The 26,097-nt window shown below is 42.6% G+C and overlaps 1 protein-coding gene across 1 annotated transcript; it reads right to left on the reverse strand.

Annotated features, from left to right (window-relative positions):
• Positions 1 to 8,360: 8,360 nt before the first annotated feature.
• LOC132317217 (uncharacterized) lies at positions 8,361 to 20,277 on the reverse strand. Its single transcript, XM_059818843.1, is given in 6 exon segments — positions 8,361 to 8,420; positions 17,034 to 17,345; positions 18,100 to 18,237; positions 18,836 to 18,864; positions 18,867 to 19,989; positions 20,113 to 20,277. Coding segments are annotated over 6 exon segments (1,827 nt in total).
• Positions 20,278 to 26,097: the final 5,820 nt, after the last annotated feature.

Here is a 26,097-nt window from a genome sequence, read left to right on the forward strand (position 1 = left end):
TAGTAAATCTTCATAAATACAGGAGAAGTTTCAGTGCCGCCATACTTACAGGAGAAGTAGTGGCTTTTGCTAGGCTAAAACCCATGTTGTCAGTAAAATGAATGTATTGCAGGCCTGCTGCCCTGCATTGCTCTGTGACGGGAGCCTCTCTGCATACTGAATACTTGATCCTTTCTAAAGAGCCTAGCATTGTGAGCTTTAAGAAAAGCATATGATGCTTGAAGAAGAGACCAAACATCACACTTGGTGTATAAAGCAAGATACCAGAACTGTAACTAGGTATTTAAACAGTGTGTCTTTCTTGTTTCTGTCATCTTCTGAGTTGTGCTTATCTGTAGTTCCTACATACACCAAGAGGAATCAGAAGGATGTGGGGGTTTTAGCTTTTTGGGTTTTCTTAATTTAAGTAGTATATATTTACGTTTGAATACAAAGTCAAAACTTTTGACCAAAGCTCCAGTCAATTATTTTACTACTTCAGTGCTAAAAATGAAGCACTGGGATTCGGCTGTCATCATCTTCTAAGCATGAATGCAAAGAAACCACCCCTGCAGCAGAACAACCAACTCTCCACCCTGCGTAGTTTCCTCAGGGGTTTTGGCTATTATGTAGGGAACTTTGCTGTAATAGTTCTTAGCTGAATGCTCTGGGAAGGTAATGATGACCACACTTCCACAAAATATCAGCTGAGGTATGGGGAGAGCAGGAAGAGATCCTTCTTCTCTAGAAATTAACTGTGAGATCATGATGAAAATCGGCTTCCCTTTTTGCTCTAAGCTTTTCCAGTAGCAGGAAAACATATTCAGCACTTAAAGTCTTGGAGGTATTTTTGGGTTTTCTGTTTGTTTGGTTTGGTTTCGTTTTGTTTTTTTAACTACCAGGAGAACTACTGGTTTGTTAGTAGTGCATCAGACCCAACGTTTGATGCAAAAAGTAAGGAGGCTTTATTTTGTAAGCAGAGAACTTAACAGCTTCATTGGGCCATTAGCTTCAGCAATTACTGACTTCTGCCATTCTTTCCTCTAACAAATAGAGAGTGGTCCACATTGCATATCCTCTAATCAGTGTGGCATCCTGCCTCAGAGCAGGCTTTTTGCCTCAGAGCAGGCTTTCTTGTCTTGTTGTTCTTTGCAAAGTCAGTCTTTCTGAGAATGTTCTTAGGAGACCATGGCTTCAGGAGACCCCTGTGTGCTTGTTGTTAAATTGGGGACTTGTAGAGAAGGAATTAAACAAGGTCTCCTTGCCTTCAAAACTTGTACTTCACCATGCACTGCTCTTACAGGGCATTGAGCACTTCTAAGACTAAAAAATGCTGTCTTTCCAGTCAAGCCACAACTGAGAAAGAAACCTGTGCAGCATGTTGCAGAGCTGAACTCCAAATTATACCTCGAAGGATGCAATAGACCAGATGACCAAGTGGAAGCAAATACACTGCTAGACAATTCACTTTTTTCTTTTCTTGTGATGTCAGTTTGGCAAGCAGAGAGGACTGCTTTTGATTTAATAATCGTAGAGAACAAGCAACTAACTTTTGGCCTTCAAATTTAGAATTGGAGAGAAGGTTAGTGTTTTCTGTTTGATTTGTTTCGTTCGTTTATTGGTTAGTGTTGTTTTGGTTTTTTTAATGGCTGACATTTATGAACAACTGACCTGCATACTGATAGAGGTCCACATGACTCTCAGATAACAGCACCCTTGCTCTGTATACTTTACACGAACTGCTTTGGTTTCTTAAACTGCACTAGTCTGAAGTTTTGCATCCCTTTCCTTTAGAAATGCTTTTGGCTGTTTCCTTCCATGTCTAACAGTTGCATATTCTCAGGGATTTTACTTAGCCATGGCAAAATAAGAGTAATCACAGCCTTACCCTAGGGGAGTAAGGCTGCTTTTTGTGAAATTAGTATAGCTGAGCATAGAACTCTGGTACAGCATATGACACTGACATTGTCTATCCAGTGTGCATCCTTGCTGAGACATGGTAAATCCCAAAGCAATCTGATAGAAGTGCTATCTAGTACTGAATAATGGCTGTCAGCATATTTGAATAGAGATCATACACACATCTTTGTAATATAGTGCCGTTGGCATTAGAGCAGAGCTCTCAAATAATTTCAGTCGAGTTCTGCTTAGCAATGGGAGGCTTTTATTTATTTTATTTATTTTGCTATTTGTTATTTTTTTACAAACAAACTATGTTCTGGAGCCCCCTCTGCTATTTTAAGACACCATATTCTGTTGCATATTGAAGTTCTGTGACATTAAAACTGTAAAATATGAACTGGATACTCAAGTGCTTTAGTGTAAACTTAAGGAGTCATTGAAACATCCTATCTTGACACTGTTGTAATGTGGGTCTCCCTTTAACAGATGCACTTAAAGTTAAGGGCTGTATACCTTCACTTACAAATTTTTTGTAAAGCATCATCAGGATTTAGATTACAGCTATTTGCTTTAAAAATATTCCATAGTTTGAAAAGTGTCACTTGGTTGGCTGGACATATAAAAGGTATGCCCAAAATGTATTCCAGTTGTTCACAGCGTGCTTTGGCAAAAGGCTGTGGACCATTGTAGAAAACAGTGTTGCATATGTCCATATGCTGGACCTTCTAACCCTTTCTTTTCATCATCAATTCAGCTTTTGTGAAAAGCTTTAGGGAACCCTGAAATGCCTTTTAGACACCAGAAGAGATCATCAGCACGTTCTTATCTGGCTCTTTCCCTCATCCCCCACCTGGTGACTACCCCTTCCTTTCCTTCCATTCCTCAACTTCGTTGCTGCCAGAGCTGTTGCTGTCAAGTTGAAGCATCTCTCCATAAGGATGCAAAGCAGGAAGTTTTGTAAGTGATAAAAATGTAAACTTGGAAAATCAGACCTGAATTCTTTGTCAGGCAACCAAACCTACAGTCAGATGGAAAATGTGCTGCTTTTCTCCAAAGTTTCTCCCTGGTTTGATATATTTTGCCAGGAAAACCACACCACCTTGAACTTTTCATTTCACCAATGAAATTTAAATTGGGACACTTCAGACTTCGCGGTTCTACCTCTTATGAGTGAAGGCACAGGGATTATTTTTTTTTAATTGACTTATTTCCGTTCTCCTGCCTGCCTGCATAGTACAGATAACAAAACAAAAAGAAAGGTGGGACGGGAATAACTGAATTCATGCCTCTCTGCTAATGTGTGTAGCCACTTGGTGAACAAACCCTGCAAACTACTGCATGCTCTAAGCAATATAAAATCACCCTCATGCAGAAGGGGTATCACAGCGCACTTAATGGCTCTGAGCAAGCCCGGGCAGTAGCTGATCCTGCTCACAGTTCACACAAGTATTTAATCACTTGCTTTGAAGTTATAACGTAGGCATATGCTTCACTTAAACACACACTCACCCTCCCATTGGCATGCACTTCTTCAAAATGTGGCCTTTGACTATAATTTTTAATACCCCTTTCTTGATATATGGTTTCTCCCCCCAAGTACTCCAGATGTGCTAAAGGTTTTTTTTTTAATATATTAAACTTCCTTGTTTTCCTATCCTGATTTTTGCTTAACACTAAGTTTGTTTACTTTATTTTGCATTGCAGCATTCAGGGGGCCCAAAACTATTCTTTAATTCCTTTATTTAAAGCCATCTTAAAAGTTTGAGATTTATGTCTACTTGAAACTAAACAAGAAAATTGCATTCCAGAATATGGTGACTAAACTGAAAACCAAAGCAGCTTGCTTTTCTGGTTTTCTTTCCTATTTTCTTTCTTTTTTTCAAGCCAATTTTGAGCATACATTTTATCAACGTCAAGCTGAGCTTACTGCAAGCCTTACTTGTACATACTAAAATATATTACGTACATTTAAAGATGAAGAGAAGGTATATTGCCTCACACTTTAAATTTACTTAATTCTAAGGGCTTATTCATGCCCCCAGAATCACCTCTTCCAGTGTAAGCATTGCACAAATTGTGCTGTCGTAAGCAGTTCAGTCTCAAAATACTTTGGAGTTTCCAGTCTGCATCATCTCTGAAATCATACAGCATCTGTCTCTTTTCTTTTGGACCATTGTTAAGACTTTTGTCAGACTTTTGTAATATTTCATTATAATAAACTTATTTTAAATAAGCATGTTTTAAAATCTCACTTTCTCCTTGCATGGGTTTTGTTTCTTTTATTACAATAGAGAGCCTAAAGTGCTCTTCAGGACTGCATCTGTTCTAGGTACTGTGTGAACAGTTGAAAACAGTATGTTTCTGGTTCATAGAAACTACCTGTATGTATCTTTGTATGAAGAATGTTAACACCCATGGAGCCTGTTTTGAATACAAGAATAAAAGCTGTGTCTGGCATATGGTTTTGGGTCCTTGGCCAGTGTAAATATGTGAAGGCTGTAGTTACAAAAGCCAGCCTGGCAGTGTGAGAGGAATTTGTGTTTTAAAATTGCATGTATTATGTCCTCCTTTTGCCTGGACTTGAATCTTTTCTAGAGAAGTTTCTGAAGTCTTTGAAATCCCTGTGTGGTCATCTTGAGATGCAGATCAAGAATAGTGCTCCTTACTTAATGTGTGTAACATCTCCCTTTTTCCCCCCCTTTTTTTTCTCTATTTCCATACAAACGCAGCGCGGACGTGAGAGCAGATCTATGATACCCAGTTGTTGCTCTCTAGCAAGGGCAAGTCCCTCTGTTAAATGGCAACATCCAGGCGGAGTTCTGTGAAGTGGCGGAGTCATTTTCTCAGCTGGGGAAGAGCAGATGAGACTGAGCCCCTGCCTGTGCCTAACCAGCCCTGTGGCAGCGGGGAGGATGCATGTATCCTGCTGCAGCAAAGCAGCACTGCTCAGCTAGAGCTCGCTGTCTCCTGTGGGATACAGGAGACTCCAAACCCTTCTAATTCCGGTGGGCCTCAGAGCATCAGCTCTGCAAAGGCATGGAGCAGCATTTGCTTCAGCAAGGGCTGAGCTCTGGCAGGAGCCCCAAACCCAGCATCCCTCTGTCTCAACTGCTGGGGCTGAGCTGGTGGATAGCTGGCAACTTGATGAGGGACTAATAGTTTAGAAGGCCTCCCAGGGCAGAGGGCATGTCCCTTTTTCACCGCCTTAGTGTCTTATTCATCTTCTCTCCTTCCTGAGGAAATGAGCAGGTTATCAGTCATGAGACCCTGGCAGTTCCAGCTTTGTGTGGTGCAGCTAAGTAACAACAGTTGTGTCACTCGTGTTTTTAGAGGTCCCCCTAAGACACTGTCCTGGGGCTGTTCTGTGGGCATGTGGAAATAACTTGGCACATGGGTGAGCCTGAGTGCCACTGGCATGAGCTGTCGGTAGCAGCCATGGCGGTGGCTCTCCTGAAGTGTCAGCTGTGCCACAACGAATCACTGAGCCCAGTTCACTGTATTACCTGTCAGCTCCTCCGAAGCCATGCTGTTGAATGTCGCAGTTAGATGGGGCTGCTGCTGGGGCAGAGCCCTATCCTATGCAGGGTCAGCACTTCTGGTGTTGGTGTCTATACTGTGTTATGCTGTACTAGACAGCTGTAGCTCTTCACACCGGAAGAAAGAGGGTGTACACAGAGAGAGACATTAAAAGGAAAAGCAGCACGTGGTGGCTGTGGCAAGGTCTGCAGCAGTGCGGAGGGTCTGTCTGCCAGTGTGAGTCGTTGGAGTTGTGTCCGTAACATGCTCTGCTCTCTTAAATAGCTGACCACAGGCCAGCAGCACTGCACAGACGTACACTAATAGAAAGCCTATGCACAAAAAGAATTTTCCAGGCAAGCGTCTCCTCACCACAGCTTCCACCGGTTAAAAAAAGCAAATCTGTTGTCTTTACAGGATCCCAGATGAACTGCAGAAAGAGCCCCAGCTAAAGCTTTGACAGCGTTTGTGATGTTAGTAAAGGTCATAGACTGTGATAGTGGCTGCTAAATTCCTGTCCCCACCCTGTCTCTACAGGAATCTAAATCCATGGTTCAAAATAAAAAATGGTGTGCTGAACCTGTAGGGTTCATAGGAAGACACAGGTGCTGCTGTTAAAATGGGAAGCTGAAAGAGAACACATTAAAGATTCAGCAATGAGTAAAATTGAACTTGATGATCTTACAGGTCTTTTCCAACCTTAGTGATTCTGTGAAAATATCCATAAATATGTTTTTTTTAGGGTTCCTCTATATGGAAAAAGACTATGTTTTCTGAATTTAAGGGGGAAGGGCAGTGCAAGCTCACAGCACCAAAGCTTTGGCCAATACAACCAGGCAGAGCGGAACCCTTACTAGGTTGCTTGCTTTTTAGCCCAGCTGGAAACCCTGCTACATTGAGGGCAGCGTGGGGCTGGCATGCAGTTTTACTGCCCTATGGGAAATACAAAGCTATTGAAATGCAGAATATGGGACCATAATTCAGTGCTACAGCCTGGAGGGAGCACAGGTTTTGAACACCAGTTTAATGTGTTTGCACAAAGCTGTTCCCTGAATTGGAGCCAAGAGGAGAAAAGTTTTCTTTATCATTTGGGGACTGGTAGAGTAAGTGTCAAGCACAAGTATTAGGACTGAGAAAAGGAAGCACAGGAGATGCTGCAGTACACGAGACACTTCCAAACATTGGTGCAACCAAGCAACATGTCTGTCTGTCCATCTGGAATATTTCTTCCAAGATGTTGCCATGTATTTTTTCCTAATACTTCAATACATTGACCCAAATATATTTCTTAATCAACAGATATTTATTCCTCTCCTTCTGTGTCTAACACAGATTTTAGATTTGTTTGTGGTGTGTTATCATTAAAAAAACACATCAGCCTTAGAAAGTTTCCAGCTTCCCTTCCCTACCCCCTGAGGGGATGGTTCCCAGAGAAGCTGCAGTGACGGCAGTGCGTGCTAACCCCTGACTTTGGGGATTAGCAAAAAAAGGCTTTTCCAAGTTTTGTGTTACTGCATTCCTCTAACCTTCACCTTTTACCAGTCTGTGGTACTTTGCTGGTGTTCCAGCTTGCAAGGTCCGGTAAAATCTTTCGCTGCTTACCCACCACTTTAGCAAGGCATCACCATTAGTGCAGGAGTTTCACCTGCAGCAGGAGGAGCTGAAATTGGTGATACTTGTGTCCTTCCAGAGCTGTCAATCAAGGAGTTGCTGACATACTGCTTCCCTCTCAGGGCCCGCAATGGGTCCTGGTGCCAACCAGCAGCATTTGGCTGCTTTCAAAGTGCGTACCTCACTGCTTTCAGCAAGATGCACTGGTTTGTGGCCTGTGCAAAGTCCTGCAGCGATGCTGAAGAGAGAACAGGTCACTGTTTTCTCAAAGTCAAACAGATCTGAGACCTAAAAGCGGATTTTGCATCAATTTGTGTTTATGCCAGCGCTCCTGCTCCAGCTATGGCTTTCCGCCAAATTAATTTCCAATCAATTTAGCATCTGTTTGCAGTGTTGGTATCGCCAGCTCATCTATAGTCTTCAGACACCAGACGTGCCTCACATAGTTTCCTATAGGTCAGTTTTCCACTTGCTTTCTTGCTTAGCAGCTGGTACCCAACCTCCTTCCTGCAGGCGAGAGGAAGCCGTGAGCCGTGCAGCCTCTGCAGCCTGTGCTGCGTCCCCATCGCTCACCTATCCCGCTTTCTCCCTCTTGTGATACTTGAGCCGTGGACTCAGGTATTTGACATTCGCTGAGCCCTACGTACCATGTCATGTGCATCGGGTGGCAGCCAGCTTTCCCAAAACAGCAAAACAAGAAGTTTTGCTCCACTGGCAGGACGCACTTGCATCTGCGGTGCCCCACTGCAGATGCCTCTGTGAAACCTGCACCGCTCCAAACACTGTGGCAGCTGGGAGAGCTTTCTTGCCAAAAACACAGTGGGAGACCTTTGTCAAGAGCAAGAGGCGCACTCTCCCATACAGAGCTTCATTCTGCTGCCCCTGGCCCTTGTGTTGAGGCACTGCCAGCCCTGCCTCAGCAGATGCGCCAGCCAAGCACAGGGACTTTCTTGCAGGCGCTTGTCTCTAAGGAGTTGTCCCCTTACTGGGGACATGCTGAACGTCCCAGGTATTGGATCCTGCCAAGACATTTCACAATTTATTTTCTTCAATCTGGCTTATTATTATTCCCCTTCCCCCCCAGGCTTTTAAGGATTTGTATTCTCTCACCTTTAATTTACAGCACACTGTCTGTGTATAAATAGTCACTGCTACTTTTACCTGCCTCACACTTCATCCGTCACCTTGAGCAGGCTGCTCTCCCCAGGGGCTTGAACCAGCGCCTGGGTGGAAGCTGAGGAAAACCCCAAATTATTTCAAAGGATTTGGACATGCTTCTTGTCAGCCAGCCCAAAGGTTTCTTCATGTGGCACTTTGTTTTCTTTTATCGGTCCTTTACTTGTGTGGAGAGTTCATACATCCAGGCTACGCTCCTTCTGAAACAGAACTCTCTTCTGTTGAAGTTCTTCCTCCTTGGATAAAATAATTACATATTAATTTACATTTTCTTAAGCCTATGTCATCAGGCAACATGAACAGCCTGGGAGTATGTAGCTGTTATCAGTACAAGGAGAGGATTAATCTGTCCACATTCATAGTTTTTTTTCCCACAGACTATCTCAAGTGGAACTCTGCTTTCAGCTATTGATAAAGACGCTTAAAAACATACAAAAGCAGGATATTCCTGCACAAATATAACTTTTCAAAAACAACTATTTGTTATTACCCTTTTTATTAAAAAAGAAAGCAGCAAAGAAATAATCAGCCCTTTGCTGAGGGAGTCCTGCCTTAAAGGACTTTTCTTGTGGGCTTCAAAGTTTGGTGAAACCAAGAGAGGGTCTGGAAAACTGCCTTGGTTTATATCCCTAAATAAACATCAGACAGACCTGACCATCCCCACAAATCAGAGCTGTCAGGTGTGTGTCCTTCAGCCTCAGATAACTTTCAGCTGAGCCATAGGTGGTGAGTGCATGGAGGGGAATTCCTTCCACTCCCAAATGCTGATGCAATGCATCTGCCATTGATGCCATAGAAATTAAGAAGTCTTCAATCTTCACATATGGACACGCTCAGCAAAACAGACCACCTCGCCATGAAACCTGGGCATGGGTGTTTGCAGGCAAGGAAAAACCCGAGCCACCCGGCATCGCCTGCAGCCGTGCTGCATGGCACTAGGCAAACCCCACTGCTGAGACATCGCTAATGGCCTTTTGGGTGGTTTTGCATTTCAAGGGAAGCTTTGCCTCTCTCCACCCTGCATCTGGACTCCTGCCGTTCTCGGGGCTGCAAAATACAGGGGCAGTACAGCTAAAGAGAGCGTGGGTTTCCCCTTACAGATGGCCTGTCTAACAGATACTTGACTGCTGACTGCAGGAGTAATCACATTATTTGTATGCCCTTAGGGCTCAGTTCTTCCTTGACTATACCCAGTACAAACTCTAGTATGTCAACCTATTTGCCCCAAGGGTCAGTCACAGCAGTTCAATCCTCCCTGCCATGTGGTTACTCCCTGGCAAAACTACAAGACATTATTGCTCATCAAATAAAGGGATAGCGTGGAGCAGAGAACAAGTATTTAACATCTTTAGATTAGCGTAATAGCTCAGTCTCAGACAGCTTAAGGCAGAGCCTGCTGACCCCAGGCAGCAAGAGTTACAGCTCCCCGGCTTTATTTAGAAGCTGTAATCCTGCAGCATTTCACACCAGATGTTGTCTTGCTCAAAAAGTCCTGGCACAGAGCAAGCCTCTCTGCCCTTCGCTGCACCCACCAAGACCAGTGAGATTACCAGCTTCACCCCGCTGGCCCCATGCTTCTGTTTGGGGGTTACTGCTGGGTTTGACAACTAATCTCTGGTCAAATGAGAGCGAAACAGTAACTCGTCACTATGACCACCAGATGGTTTATGATGGTTTATCTGAGCGCACTGGAGCATCACAGCTTAAATCTGGCTTTTTATTGTACTTTACGACCAGCCTCCCTGTTGGTTTTGGCCCATAATACACTCATTTCAACAGGAGACTTCTGGACAGTTCAGTTGCCTGAACTGTTCTCTGTTTCTTACCTCTAGTCAGTCATCCTCCCCTTTAAATCTGGTAACAACGCAAAACCTAAGCAGTCCTCAATATTATCTTGTTCGGCACATCCCATCCTCAGAGCAGTAGTGCCAGGTAGGTAAGATGACAAACACAATGGAAATGTATGAAAGAAATTATATTGCTATAAAGTGTCAGGTTTGCCAGGTTCCCCTATATGTTTGTCCATCAAATAACCTCCGAGAGGAAGGCATGGGAAGCACCAAACATAACCTGCCCCAAACATCTGACTGGCTCAGCACAGCCTCCCTCAGCTCCTGCATGGTGACTTTCACAGGGGAACATGGCTGATGGAAATGAGAAGAGCACAGAGCGATGGGGGCTCTTCTCTTCCAAACAAAATTCATCACTTAAAAGTTTCTGGGGCCCTGTGATGGGGTTGGGGAACAGTGTGGGGTCCCCAAGCTGTTCCCTCCTTGCTCCACATAATTGGAGACGCTCTGGTTAAGAGGGCAAAGAAAAATAAGTCTTACATGCCTGTATTTCCACATCTGAAGTCAGGGCTCGGTAGTGGTTCAGTGGGAAATTCTATCGGGTTTCTCTTCCTCCTGGGAAGGTGACAGTGAATAACTGTCAATCCCCCCGCTCACCCCTTGCAGGGGATGCTGAGGACCCTGACAGGTCTCTGTCTCCTCTCCAAGATGAATCCTGAAAGCTTCCTCCCATGCCTGGCACAAGGGTCAAACACACACATCTTGCCACAGGCTTGAATTTAACGCTGATGTCAGTTCGTTCACTTATTAAACGGTGACACTTTAGACTGGCTGAGAGAGAGTAATCAGTTGCCGAGTTTCTAAATATACTAAACGTGCTGCTGTGTGAGGAGGTTAATGTTACCTCCTCTTCCTCCTGGCTGATCTGTCATGCCGTCACCTCAGATTCCTGCTCTGTTGAGGCTTCTGCGTTCATGTTGTTGCACACCAGCCAGGCAGGCTCCCGGCTGCACCTGCAAACAGCTCGGGGAGTGCTTTGTCCTTCCCTGTGTCCTGCAGGAGATGCCACTGGTAGCGTTGGCCCTGGGGTCAGCCTGGCAGATGGCTTTTCCTGAAAAGCATGAGATGGTCTGAATCACGTGTGGCACGAGGCCCCTTCCCGCCCTGAGCACGATGGCCAGAGAGGCTCCGGCTCCCCGCAGTGCCCTGCAGCACCGCTTGGCTTTGATGGCTTCAGCTCCATGGTTCTCCGTCCCCCTCCTTTCCCAAAGAAAATGCTGAGCAGCTCCCCGTGCAGGGAGGGCTACTTGTTCAGTAGTGGGTGGGAAGGCTGCAGCGAAATACGGCTGTTTCTAAACCCTGGTGTCTCTCACATGAGAAGATTGTGCATCCAAACCGGACCCTCCATCAGATGCACAGGAAACTGCCAGAGCGGATTAAAAGCCCTGAAAGGCCAGGGCTATAACTCAGTGCTTTTTAAGCTCCAAGATTTTGTTGGGGGCAGAGAGAAGGAAGTAGCCACTGATGTAATTTCCAGCAGGAATACACTCCTCTGATACAAGTTGGCCTGGCTGCCCTTTCTAATGCAGCCTTTCCTCGACTTGGCTAGTTCAGGGCCATCCCCCTTAAATGCCCCACGAATTACCGATGCAATGAAAGCATGTGCCCAGGCTTTGCTCTGGCCCCTTCAGTCCTGGAGTGACACCAGCCTTCAGCACAGAGGACCCCAGTTTGCAGCAAAGAGCGGGTTGCCGGGGGCCTGTAACTGAATGCATTCATACAGCAGGGTTTTGTCACTGACCATGTTCAATAAAGACACAAAATGGCTCATTTGCATAGGCTTTGTTCCTTTTTTCTCTTTGATTGGGATTTGGCAGCACTCAGACAGTCTACAAGTTGCACGGTCCATTACCAGATCAATAAGCATCAGTTACTCTGAACTGGATTCCTGATCCCAATTTTACATTCACTATTATTTGCTTCAGTTTGTCTTTCTATCTGCACCTTACCAGACCTATAGCAGACTTCAGTAGCCCATTGCCTGTAGCAGAGTTCAATAGCCCATTACTCCGTGCTTGCCATGCAAGAGAATGGTTTCCAGGGAAGGGACACCTTAGGGTATCAGAACTTGAAAGTCTATCACAAAGTGCTCTCTGTTGCCTCACCTTTTTGAATTAAAACATGATTTTTCCAACAACTCTTCAAAGATCTTCTTGTGGCATTGCCTTGCCTGCATGATACACTTGAGCGTCATCAAAGAATCACAGCACAGCACTGGTTTACTTCTCTTGCGTTTATTTTGTTCTTCTTTTTTTAATACATGCCCTGATTGTATGTGGCAGCTGAGTGCCAAAGCTATTGAATTGTCCCCAAAAGCAGATAACTGGGGACTTATTACTGTTGTTGTTACAAATCTGTAATAGAGAAACTCATCTACACAATGTATGTAGGTGAGCAGGCACTTCTTTATTGCAGCACTGGGCGCACAGGGGATCACTCCACGTAGTGTGCGTGCCTAGTTACTCCGCTGCAAAAGTTATATACAATCAAAGTAGACATATTCATCATACTTCCAAGAAACAATTAACATAGTCATACGGTTTCCAAGAACTCATTAATTTATGTAAATGTTCATAACGCATGCACCTTCAGGTACACTGGTGGTCATCCAAGGTCCTCTTGATTATTTAAAATCAGAGTATTTGCAACAGTTCCCCCCTTTGAAAGTTTTGAAAATCATTTCACAGAATCACAGAATCAGTACGGTTGGAAAAGACCTGTAAGATCATCGAGTCCAACCTGGAAAAAAAAAAAAAACCAACAAAACAAACACAAAACCCACGCCACACAACAACAACAAGCCACAACCCACCCAACACCACACAGCACCATGTCCATCAAGCTACATCCCCCAATGCCACATCCACATTTTTTCAAAATCTTTCATTTTATACTGCTAATTGCTATGTCAATTACAATTACTGTTATAATCAGTTAAGCAGATTATGTGCATCAAGTATAAATGTCAAATGAGCTGATCGATTTATCATCCTCCAATTTATGACATATAGTATTACTGATAAAACAAAACTGATCAAAATCAATATCAGGAGAACAATGATGGGGTGACATAGCTTATTTAGGATGCCTGTAGCAGTAGGCGACCATCTGAAAAGAGTGTCCCACCATTTATGTTCTGCATCCTTTTCCACCCTTTCTAAAACTTGGTGTATTTCTTCCACATTGTGATGAAAAGTTATTAAAGTTCTTTGTCTGTTTTCCCTGACCTTTTTCAAAATTTTGATTAAATCCTGGTGTTGTAGCATTTGTTTTACTAAAGTGAGATTCATTCCAATGGGTACAGGCAGCAGTTCTTGAATCAGTGTATAATTAGATTGCAAGAGCTGGTAAGATGTGACTGGAGCTAAATAAGAAAAATCACATCCTGTGATTTCAGTAAAACTACAAACACAAAAATTTCAGTGGTTCCTAGTATCTGTAACTACATCATCTATGGATACAAAATCACAAGCTGTTTTCAAACATACATAGCCCTTACCAATATATACAAGCACTGTTTCAGGGTTTTCATCAGGGCGAGTCTCAAAATGACAAACATTTGGTTCAGTATCTAAAGAGATATCCTGACCCCTGATTGTATTCCCTTCACAGATGAACCCTTGTTCTCGTACAATACAAGATTCCAAATCCAGTTTGCCATTTCTGTCCCACCTTTTGGGCCCATACTGTATGCTCAAATGGATAGAGTATAGTTCCATTGTGATTCAATCCTAATGCAATAACAGGGCAAATTGAATACATTGAAGCATTGTGTATAGTTAATACAAAAGCTGTGGCTGTACTTGTGACGGGGTCATAAGTAAAGTTTACTAAATTCCACCAGGACTGGAGTTTTCTCTCAAAGTCAGTGGCACTGTCCCAAATTATTTTCCGAATCTCAGTGGGGAAAGTGCCTTCTTCACCCTCTCTTATGATTGAAGCGGCTACTGATTGCACCCACAGTTGAGCCTGGATACAACTGAGAGCTAAAGATAGATTATCTTGGACCACACCAAGTGCATCTACAATCAAATCATGGTCTTCCACATTCACCTTTTCCCATTTTGGTAATATATTTGACAACGGCCACTGGTTAGTTCCTAAAGCCCATAGGGAAGATTGCAAAGGCCATTGCAATTTAGCCAATTCACTAGTTGTAATAGCCAATTTGTTCATCAATATTTCTGAATCAATACTATTTAGAACTCCCAATCCTGTCCCTAAAACACCCGTCAGGTCTCCCTGCATTCGTTTCTTGGAAGTAATTTGCTTCCGTAGCCAAGTCGTCCATCCCTCATAAGAAGTTTTTGGAAAAGGTGAACAAGCTGGCTGATTTGCTGAAATATTATTTTGCATCAGCAGCTCAACTCGTTTAAGGGACCACGCCGGATTGAATAACATTTGTTGTTGACCTGTATTTCTAATTACATACGGTCCAATTTAAAAAATCTTTGGGCTAAATACAACAATTGGTTGGGTGGTAGGTATTACAACCTCTATTTTAAATTCACCCCAGTGTTTTGTGTCGTTTTTACCACACATGACCTTATGGGAATACTGTACAGCGCTCAAATTTAGCCAGCAATCTTGGTTTTGATTTCTGCATGACAAAATAGGACCATGTGGTCCAGTTCCATAACTATTTGTGGGTTCAACAAGGGACCCAGTAATCAATCTACATCATATTGTAATGTCATCTCCCTGTCTGACCGTCACCGTAAAAGAGGGCAAAACTTCATTTTTATCAGTCAGTGTATAAAGGGTATCTAAGCCATGGTGTGTGACTACTGCAACAAGCATCACTGGAGGCTTAGTTATGGCATTTATTTTGAATTTGAATGTTAGACCTGATAGGCCTGACTGGTTTGCCAGATTAATTTGCCAATTACACACCACATAGGCAGACTTGATCAAGGTGAAGTTATGCCAACAATCACCTTGCTCGCTTTCACAGATTTTGGTGATTTCAACATTGTTAGTACTCGGATCTAAAATGGTGTAGTTGTTGACATATTTTTGGTGGCAACACACCATCAAAGAATCTTGCTTGGTACATCTCCATTCTATAGTGGGACAGAGTGCTGCTGTGATGTTGGGATAATTAGAGATTGATAAATTTGTGTCCAAAAGATTTCCAGAAACTGTAATCGAGGAGGCCTTTTCATAAAGAAACCCTTCAATTTTTCTGCATCCTACTTGAATCTTTTCTCCAATTGTTCCAGTCAGGGTTCTAATCCGATCTTTTCTGTCCCAATCCCATTCAGACAGATGGTACACTTTACTGTCATGCATTACTACAGTAGCTAAGCTTGGGAGACGGTCTTTGGGATAGTGTCCAAGAGAGCTCGTGTATCTGACGGTAGCTTCAGACCAAGGCCATGCAGCATACCTTTGGTCACCGGTTAGTAGTAAGATGCAGAAAAATATTATCAATCCAATTGTTAGTCTAATTAAACTGTTGTTCATTTTGAAATTTAAGCCTCCAAATTATTATCACAATCAATCTAGAGAGGACACCTAATAAGAACTCCAGAATAGTAAGTCTACCACAATTATTTTCCCAAGTACAGTGTATCAGATTTAAATGTTTTTGTAAAATCTTAATTTCAAAGGTCCAACTCTGTCAGACTTCCATGTTTCTGGAGGAGCCTTTTTTACTCTGGTATAATGGATCCAGGCATCTGATTCTGCAGTCTTGATTGCAGTGAAGGTTGTCAAAAGTACTTGAAAGGGTCCTTTCCACCATTCTTGTAAAGGTTCAGAAGTCTATGTTTTTATAAGGACATAGACTCCAGGTTGAAAATCATGCACTGGATTTTCTAAAGATAAAGGTCTATTCCAAATAATCACATTTCGAAGTGCAATCAAAGTCTTTCCTAAAGAAAGCAAATAGTTATATACATCTTGTTTCCCTTTTAGATTCATATCTAGGTTCGGTTCTGCTCATTCATATGGTTTCCCATACAACAACTCATAAGGGCTTACTGACGTTCCAACTCTTGGTTGGACTCGTATTCGCAGAAGAGGTAATGGAAGTACCTGAGGCCACTTTAAATTTGTCTCCTGACATATTTTGCTAATTTGCCTTTTTAATGTCTGATTCATTCTTTCTACTTTTCCACTCGATTGAGGCCTCCAAGGGGTATGTAAATTCCAGGTAATTCCCAGAATGTTACTAATATTTTGTACTATTTCTGCAACAAAATGTGGGCCTCTATCAGAAGATATTCCAATAGGTACTCCAAATCTCGGAATTATTTCTTGTAACAACCATTTAATGACTTCCTTTGCTTGATTGGTCCGACAAGGAAAAGCTTCAGGCCATCCTGTAAAAGTATCAACCCCCACCAGAATATATCGATACCCTTTCTGTCTGGGTAATTCTGAAAAATCAATTTGCCAATAATCTCCAGGTTCCACTCCCGATTTTAAGGTTCCCATCGGAACTTTTCTCTTTACCACTGGATTGTTTCGCAAACAAATCTCACATTCGGCAGAAATCATTTTAGCTATTTCTAACATTCTTATAAACACCACATATCTCCTTAAAAAGGTGACTAATGCTTATGGACCCCAGTGGCACTCTTTATGCTTTGTTTGTAATATTTCTCTCATCAGAAGTGGAGCAGTTACCACCTGTCCCTGAACTGTGACCCACCATCCTGCTAGATTCTTTTTTGCCTCTAATAACTTCTCTAGTTTTTCATCTTCCTTTGAATACTTAGGTTTCTCTTTCGGTAATGTAATGTTCTTTGTAGGAATTAATGCCATTTGTAAGGCATTTCTTTTTGCTATTCCCTTAGCTGTTCTATCAGCTAATCTATTCCCTATAGCTTCTTTCATATTTCCTGATTGATGTGTTTTACAGTGCATGATTGCCACTTTGGTCGGTTTCTGGACTGCTTGTAACAATTTCAGTATTTCTTCTTTGTATTTGATGTTTGCCCCTTGAGAGGATAATAGTCCTCTTTCTTTCCATAATACTCCATGGACATGTACCACACCAAAGGCGTACTTAGAGTCAGTCCAAATATTTACTTTCTTTCCTTCGCTCAGTTCTAACGCCTTTGTCAAGGCTATCAGCTCTGCCTTTTGCGCTGAAGTATTACTGGGCAAAGCATTAGCCTCTATGACTGATGTCTCAGCTGTTACCACATATCCAGGGTAGCGAACTCCATTTTCCACAAAGCTGCTACCATCTGTGTACAGTTCCTCGTCAGGATCCTCCAATGGTGTATCTTTCAAGACTTCTCGACTGGAATATGCCTGTTCGACAGTAGCTAAACAGTCATGTTCCAGTTGTCCTTCTTCCTGTATAGAAAACCGCACGGTTAACTAGGTTAGTTGTTTTTAGTATCACATCGTCTTGCTCTGTCAATATTACTTGATACTTCATCATCCTGCTGGGAGAAAGCCAGTGACCCCCGTTTTGTTCCAAAACAGTTACCACCTGTGGTATGTGGTATGTGTGGTACCTACACCACTATTGTCCGTCTCAGAGTTAATTTTCAGGCTTCTTGTATGAGCAGTACCGTAGCAGCGACTGCCTGAAGACAGGTAGGCCATCCTTTACTTACAGTGTCCAGTTGTTTGGAAAAATACCCCACTGGTCTCTTCCAGCTTCCCACCCGTTGGGTCAGTACTCCCAGTGCCAGATGCTGCCTTTCATGAACAAACAACTGGAAATCTTTAGTTAAATCCGGAAGTCCCAAAGCAGGAGCAGTCATCAGGGCCTGTTTCAAATCTTCCAAGGCCCTTCGTTGTTCTGGGCCCCATTCAAAGGGAGGTGTCCCTTTCTGGGCCTCACACAGTGGTTAGCTATTAGACCATAGTTCATGATCCGTAGCCTGTACCATCCAGTCATTCCCAAAAAGGCCCTCGGTTCATGAACATTTTTCAGTTCTGGTATACTACAAATGGCTTCTTCATGGTCTGTTCCCAACTGTTGTTGCCCCTTTGAAATTTCAAAGCCCAAGTATATTACAACTTGACTTGCTACCTGAGCCTTGTTTCTGGATACTGTGTACCCATTAAGTCCCAGAAAGTTTAAAAGGTCTATCGTTACCTTTATGCAAGTTGCTCTTTCCTTGGTGGCGATCAATATATCATCCACGTATTGCAAAAGTAGATGATCAGGCAACTCTGGATTACTTTGTTCCACATCTCGAGCTCTTTTGCCAGTTGATTGCCGAAGATGGTCGGGCTATTCTTAAATCCTTGTGGTAGTCTTGTCCATGTTAATTGTGTTCTTCGTCTTGTTTGGGGATTCTCCCACTCAAAGGCAAACAGTTTTCTACTCTCCTTTTCCAGAGGTATGCAAAAGAAAGCATCTGTTAAATCAAGCACTGTAAACCACTGATGGCTTTCCCTTAAAGTTGTTAAAGGGTATATGGATTCACAACTACAGGATGAATGTCTTTTACTATCTGATTTATTGCCCTTAAATCCTGAACTAACCTGTATTCACCTGAAGGCTTCCTAACCGGTAAGGTTGGAGTATTATATTCAGATTCACACTCTTCCAGAATTCCACATTCCAAAAATTTATCAATTAATTTCTTTATTCCTTGTCTAGCTTCTGATTTTATTGGATATTGTTTTATTCTTACCGGTTTCACATGTTCCTTTAATTCAACCTTTACAGGCTGGGCTACCTTCAATCTTCTAGGTATTTCTGTGTTCCAGACCATAGGTATCACAGCCTCATCTACCTCTTGTGGTATTTCTTTTATTTTTATTTTTTCTTGTATCATTAATATATCTCCTGTCTCTGATTCAGGTATTTTTAAATAAATGTCCCCTTTTTCAAAAATTATTTGTGCGTTTAGTTAGAAAGTAAATCTCGTCCCAACAAGTGCATCGGACATTCTGGCATATATAAAAATTCATGTGTAATTACCTTATTTCCAAATTTCAGACTAAGGGGTTTTAGGAATGGCCTTTCTTCTTGTTTCCCGGTCGCTCCAATTACATTTGCAGTTTTATTTCCCAGTTTCCCTTTGCAGGTGTTCAAAACAGAATACGTTGCCCTGGTATCTACTAAAAATTCAACTGCAGAGCCTCCCAGCTTAATTGCAACCAGAGGCTCAGCTGGGTTCCCCTCCGGTCCCCTTCATTCATCCACCATTCTCGCAGCCTCCTGCTGATTTGTTTTCAATTTCAGGCAATCTCTTTTCCAATGCCCCTCTTCCTGACAGTATGCACACTGATTTATCCCCAATGACATATTAAATCTTTTTTCCCCAAAGTTCCTAAAACCTCCTCTTCCCCTGGCTTGTCCTTTTCCTCTGCCTCTTACCAAATTTCCCGTTAAAACAGCGAGCAGCCTGTTTTCCCTGACTTTCCTTTCTTTCTCCTTTTTCTGTTCTTCTTTCTCCCGATTATTATAGACTCTCCATGCCACTTTGAGCATCTTATTCAGAACCCTCGAATCTTCCCCCTCCAATTTCTGAAGTTTCTTTCTTACATCCAGGGCTGATTGCCCCATAAAGATAGAAGCCAATTGAACAGCCTCTTCTGGTTTTTCAGCGTCCAGATTAGTGTATTTCCTGGCAGTAGTTTTTAATCTTTCCAGGAATAATGAGGGGGATTCATTTTTATCTTGTCTTACTTCATATAATTTTGACCAATTCATAGCTTTTGGCAGTGCATGCTTAACTCCATACAGTATCCATCCTTGGTAACGAGTCAATTTCTGCCTGTGATCCACAACATTCGGATCCCATTGAGGATTCCCCAAAGGGAAATTCTGTTCTATAGTTCCAGTAAGTATACCACTTACACTTGCTGCCTCTGCCTGAGTTTTTGCCATCTTTAACACCATCTGTTTCTCAGTGCTATCTAATAAGTTATCCAATACCACTTGCAAATCATTCCAATTGGGATCCTGAGTCCTAATAATTGTTTCCACAACTGTAGCTACCCTTTCCGGATCTTCTCTGCACACTCCTGCTGCCTATTTCCATGCCATTAAATCAACAACAGAAAACAGAACTTTCACATGTAGCGGCCCATGTTGTCCTGCCCCTTGTTGCAAAGGAGCTAATAATTGTGTCTGCTGCCTGGTTCACCGCGATACCAGTGTATGAACCACAACTTCAGATGGCCCCTCCATAACTTCCTTAATTCTGCTACTGCTACCCGGTTCTACCCTTTCTTCTAAATCAATATCCCCCTCTTGTGCCCGACGCGGGGAGGGATTTCGTCTGGGTGACGGTGGAGCTATCTCTAACTCTAGCTCCATTTCGTCCTCCTTAGGGGTTGCACACTTTATACACCTTCTTCCAATATCACAAGCTAAACAACATCTTTTATATTTCTTCTTTTCAGCAGCTAAAGCCATCACTAAATTATCTCGACTTACCAACTTACACTCCTTCTGCCAATCAGTTCGCTGCATTAAATAAAAGAAGAAATCTACATAAGGTACTTCTTTCCATTTTCCTTCCCTTCTACAAAACAACATTAACTGCAAAATAGTATTATAATTCAAAGTCCCATTCATTGGTCATTTTTCCTGGTCCTCTAAAACATATAAAGGCCACCAGTGATTACAATATTCAACCATTTGACTTTTATGCAAATCATCGTGCAGCTTATTCCAATGTGCTAACAAACACCCCAAAGGTGACGTTTCTGGTATTTTCTCATAAATAGTTAAATTCCCCACACTCTTAATCTTAAACAGTTTTGTTAGCGCCATTCTATACATATATTTTTGTGTATATATATCCAAATAACAAATACAAGAAATATCAAACAAATGCAAATATTCAAATGCTAACACCAAATACCAAATAGGTATAGAATACCAAATAACAAACCAATGCAAATGACAATTGTCTCAAATACACAAAGTCCAACCCAGCAATTGCTTTCACTTATGACTTACGGGCAGACGCCTAGGCTTCCACTACACAAACGGGTACTCTACAAGCCCCAACCCTGCGAAGCTTTCGCCGCGACTTATGGGCACGCTATCCAAATGTTGCAAATGCAAAAAAAAAAATTCCAAAATTCCAAAAGATTCCAAGATTCCAAAAAGATGTGCCTTACCTTTAATTTCTGCAGGGAACGTTGCGAGAAGCTTTTATGGGTCGAGGAAGATGGTCCTCCTCCGAGAATCCCTCTGTGCCGGCTGGAGCCTGATCCACGCTCGATCCCTTCCAGTCTCACTCGCAAGGTCCCATCTGGGTCGCCAAAACTGTTAAAAATCTGTAATAGAGAAACTTATCTACACAATGTATGTAGGTGAGCAGGCACTTCTTTATTGCAGCGCTGGGCGCACAGGGGATCACTCCACGTAGTGTGCGTGCCTAGTTACTCCGCTACAAAAGTTATATACAATCAAAGTAGACATATTCATCATACTTCCAAGAAACAATTAACATAGTCATACGGTTTCCAAGAACTCATTAATTTATGTAAATGTTCATAACGCATGCACCTTCAGGTACACTGGTGGTCGTCCAAGGTCCTCTGGTGGTCGTCCGTAGTCTTCCTCATTGTGTTCGCTAGCTGAACCCAATCGTTCAAGCTTAGTTGCAAAATTCCATTCCCCTTTAATCTTGGAACCTCCAGAAGAATTTCTCGGTTTACTAACCAGGCCTACAACTTACCATTCTCTTGACAAGCAAATCCTACCTATTCACAACGCTACATTGTTCAACAGTTAGTTTATAATTAAATCACAGATAAATCATACCTAGTTACCATGACACAAAATACATGATTTAATTTTTCATTAACCGCTCTCTTGATTATACAATTCTATCAATAGCCATACTTAAAATAATCGATGGTTATTTCTATTAATATCTATTGATTGGCATTCTTGATATTCAAATCAAGATGGGAAGGGTAAGGGGATTTCCCAGCAGCATCACTGGTGCATATCAGGTCACATTGTTACGGGACTCAAACAAAACTTCTCTATTCGATTCTTCATTGTTCCATCTCGAATACGGAACAGTGACTACCTGGTGAGGTTCCTATGGTTATTGTTACAATCCTAACGTATACATTTGTATTTTATTATTTTATTTATTAATCAAACTTAACCTTTCTATATGATCAAATCTTGATTATTTAAAATCAGAGTATTTGCAACATTGTTACTCATAAACAGCTAGTGCTCAAGGACAGTACCTGTTCTGGGGGACTCCCAGTTAAAGGATAACCACCAATCCCCTCTCCACTTTCCAAGTCAGTGGGACTGAAATGGGAATTGCACCATGCAATTTTTAGAGACATTGAGGTTGGCTTCTCTAAGAATCTATCCTTTAAGAAGGCAAGAACCATGGCCAAGGGGCTTCGCTGTGAAGTTAACTGGTCTGAAACATGTGGAAGATGTTAGAAAAAGGATGGCATGAGAGGCTGAAAAAGAAGCTGATGAAATCCAGTGCCTGCAGAGCAGCGAGGTCATTGCAGGTTTTTGGAGGGGCTACAAAGGATATAAGCTTTGGTGCCATTGAAGGAAACCATGAGAACAACGAAAGGAGGAGATGAGCTGTATGGCCAGATTTATGGGCAAGGACAGGGCTGGCAGCTACTGTTTTGAATGTTTTGAAGCGAAGAGAGGAATGACATAGGTATTTGGGAAGCCAGAGAGGTGAGTGTCACAGAAGCTGAGCTGTTAGAAAGGACAGGCAGAAAATAAACCGCCAGAAATACTCATTCATCCTCTGGTCGTCAATACACTTCCATTTCCCAGAAAGTACTGCCTTTCTCTGGGATGCCCCAAGCCTTAGGAGGATGGACTTGCCAGCTGCCACTGCAAGGCAGGAGCCTCTTGCCAAAGCCTGGGCACTGGCTGCTGGGAGTGACCGAAACCTAGGTGCCAACACCGCTGTTCCCATTGTCCATCAGCACCCAACGTTGTTGCTTTCTGGTTTGCAGCCATCGGCTCAGCCTCTGGCTGGAGTTACAAACCAGCCGGTACGTTACGAGGTAGCAGGAGGAGATAATCCCCCAAACCGCAGCCTAAAGCCTTATTAAAAGTAGTCCGTGTGACACCGATTACAACCAGAAATCAATGAAAGCAGAGTGGTTCTGCACATGGCGCGTTGCATGGGTCAGTTTGGGGCTGAGGCAGTGGCAAGACTGGATGCGGGGATGCACAGTTGCATCCCAGGCTGTGCACACTGGTGCACCTGCACAGAGCTGGGTCCAGCTGCAAGAGGGGAGAGGCAGCAGGCGTGGAAGAGGAGGCACTGTTTTTTTTCCCTCCCCAGCATCTTAAACTAGGTAATGATATTTAAAAACTGTGGTGTTAAACCCAAAATTAAATAAGTGGAAGTAAGGACATAGCAGAACTAAGGTAACATCATTTATTGACATGAGCTGCTAATACACGCTGTAGGTAACTACATATATTTAATTATATATTAAGTGCAAGCTGGATTTTTAGTATACATTTAATACAGTGCATGGCATAAGCTCATACTGGTTTTCTATTTGTCTAGAGTTGTGTACTAATCGTTAGAAAACTCTCCCACAAGCATCTGCTGCTACAAAAGGCCAAGGAACTGAAATACCCCAATTAACTTTTGAACCAGTCTTGGCACAATGTGTTAAGAAACTCAGAGAAGGAGGAAAGATAATTCACAGCAGACCAGGCACCATCCAGCTGAAGAATCAATCCCCAATTAAAGGTAAAGCAGGTATGTCAGAAATAAGGAGGAAGGATTTCTTTTGCGGCCTTTTAAATCATATATACTTAACACCTTCCCAGATGTCTTTCTCATGCTTTATCATCTGAGGGGAACAAGACAGTAACAGTAGTAAGAAACTTGTTTCATGTCTTTTTTTTATTCTCCTTATATCTTACATTGCTTTCTTTCTGTTAAGATGCTGAATTGTTTGTTCTGTATTAATAAAGTCCATTTAAAATCCATGCTTTGTGAATGTTTTCTGAACAGACTGATATGCCCCTTCCTGAACATCTGCAGCACAGTACAATTTTACCTACGTGATCATATCTCCTGTTTACATTTCCTACCCTCCGTGCGCTTGGCTTTGCAACTTCAATGTCCTTTGGAGGTAGGAGCCTTTAAAAATTATGCAACTTAAAACTGAAGGGGAAAGGCCACTGTGATTACCCAATTTCTCAAAGAATCCAGCCTTTTGGGGAGTAGAGATGAACTCCTAGGAGAAAGTGGGGAGTTCAGCTGAAGTGTCCCCAAGCCCAGGATGGTATCACCAGCAGGTGCTGCCAGAGGTTCAACCGGAGGCTTGGCCAGCAGGACATGCTGCTGGGAGCATGGCCATCCTTGGGATCCTCCCACTGGGATATGTGCTCCCGCGTGGTACGACACTGCTGGAACCCACTGCTTGCACAGGCACAGGAAATTAAAAGCAGCTGTGCTAGTGCCCAGATTTCCAGAGCTTATGGCAAGTTCCTTGTCCCAGTGGTTCTGTGACCTTTTATTAAGACCTCTGTTTTTTTAAAAAAAAAGCAACAAGACGAAAACTTCTGAACTATTGAACTGGGCTACAAATGCTGGTGGCTTGGCTTCAGAGCAACATAAATAGCCCAGGTAAGTGATAGCCACAAACACTACACTAATTTTGGTTGGTTTTTTTTTTAGTTTGTGATTGCCAGTATCCCTTTGGACATGCAGAGTTAAATTCTTGGATACAGGTCGTAAAAGTTGTATGCACTTCCTGATTGCTTTAATGCATTGTCATTATAACACAACATCCACCTTTATCCACTTTTATTTAACCTTTACAGAAACACCAGTGTAAGTGCAGCTGTTGCAGTGCTGTCACTGGTACAGGTAACTCACGCATTTCAGTTGTGAAACTCGCACATTTATTGTGAAGCAGAAAAGAGTGGCTTGTATGAAAAAAACACCTTGATTTGAGGCTTTTACTCCTGAATTCTGCACAACCTTTGTTTCATTTTCTTCTGTTATAGACTCTTTTTCACATAACATTTAATATGCTTCCCATGTGAAATTTGCTCTTTAATGCTTGCTAATAAATAAGTATATAATTACCCTGACTCCTATCAGAGCTAATATAGTTGAACAAACCTTCTGAGAAACAAAAATACCTGTATATTATACAGCATGAATGAGCATCCATAAACACCCATCTCCAGGATCTGATTTACAGCGATACAAAAGCAAGAACATACACTGGAGGACTACTTCAGACACGATGGCGGAAACAGCGAGCGGGAGAGAGGGGGAGAGAAGACAGGGTATGACCAGTAATTGAATGATGATGGTTGGGTGGACAAGGGATGAAAACTAAACGACCTTCCAGTGCAGAAACCAGAGCGAAGGCAATGTGTACGTGGTCGTGCTGTGGTTTCAGGCAGGTAACTGACGCTGTCCCAGCCCCTTCGGGGTCACCCAGAGCCCAGCCAGCTCGACAGAGGTGAAAAATACAGAAATACGTTCCTTCTTTATCTTCCCTCCTTGTCTGATTTTCTCCTGGGAGAGAGCTCCTTGGCAATTTCATGGTTTATTTGTCCAGTTTGGCCTTTGTGGTCTGCAGTTTCAGGCCTCCTGTGACTGCTTGCATTTCCGTGCATGCACACAGACAAATGTCATAGCCTGAAGGTGAAGTTAACCAGCTTTTTTTGCTGATTTGCTGATCTTGAAAGCACTTACTGAAGGGCCTCTGCTCCTTCGACCCACGAAGGTGTATAGTTAACTTTAAGGTCGCTGAAGTCATCACTCATGTGGATACAACACTTGCAAAGTTCACTTTGTGATAAAAGAGAAAGTCTCTATAAACTCCGCATCCAAGATATGCTTCGTGTTTATGCTGAGAAGGTTTAAAGACAAAAACCCTGAAGTGCTTACATGTAGGTTTAACAGTGCTAAGTCGAGGTAATTGTTACACGATATTCCTGGATAGTGAAATTCAGTTTCCAGCAGCTTAATGTTGCATTTGTGATGGAGAGCAAGTTGCCATCCACAGCCACATGAAAGTCTTACTGGCAAACACTCTATTCTCTATTAAGACAGGATGCAGTGGTCCTATTCTTTCCCAATCTGACTTAATTTAAAAAAAAAGAAAAACATCTCAAAATGGCCATCAGCAGCAT

Source organism: Gavia stellata, chromosome 6 (genome assembly GCF_030936135.1).
Source record: "Gavia stellata isolate bGavSte3 chromosome 6, bGavSte3.hap2, whole genome shotgun sequence".
Lineage (NCBI taxonomy): Eukaryota > Metazoa > Chordata > Aves > Gaviiformes > Gaviidae > Gavia > Gavia stellata.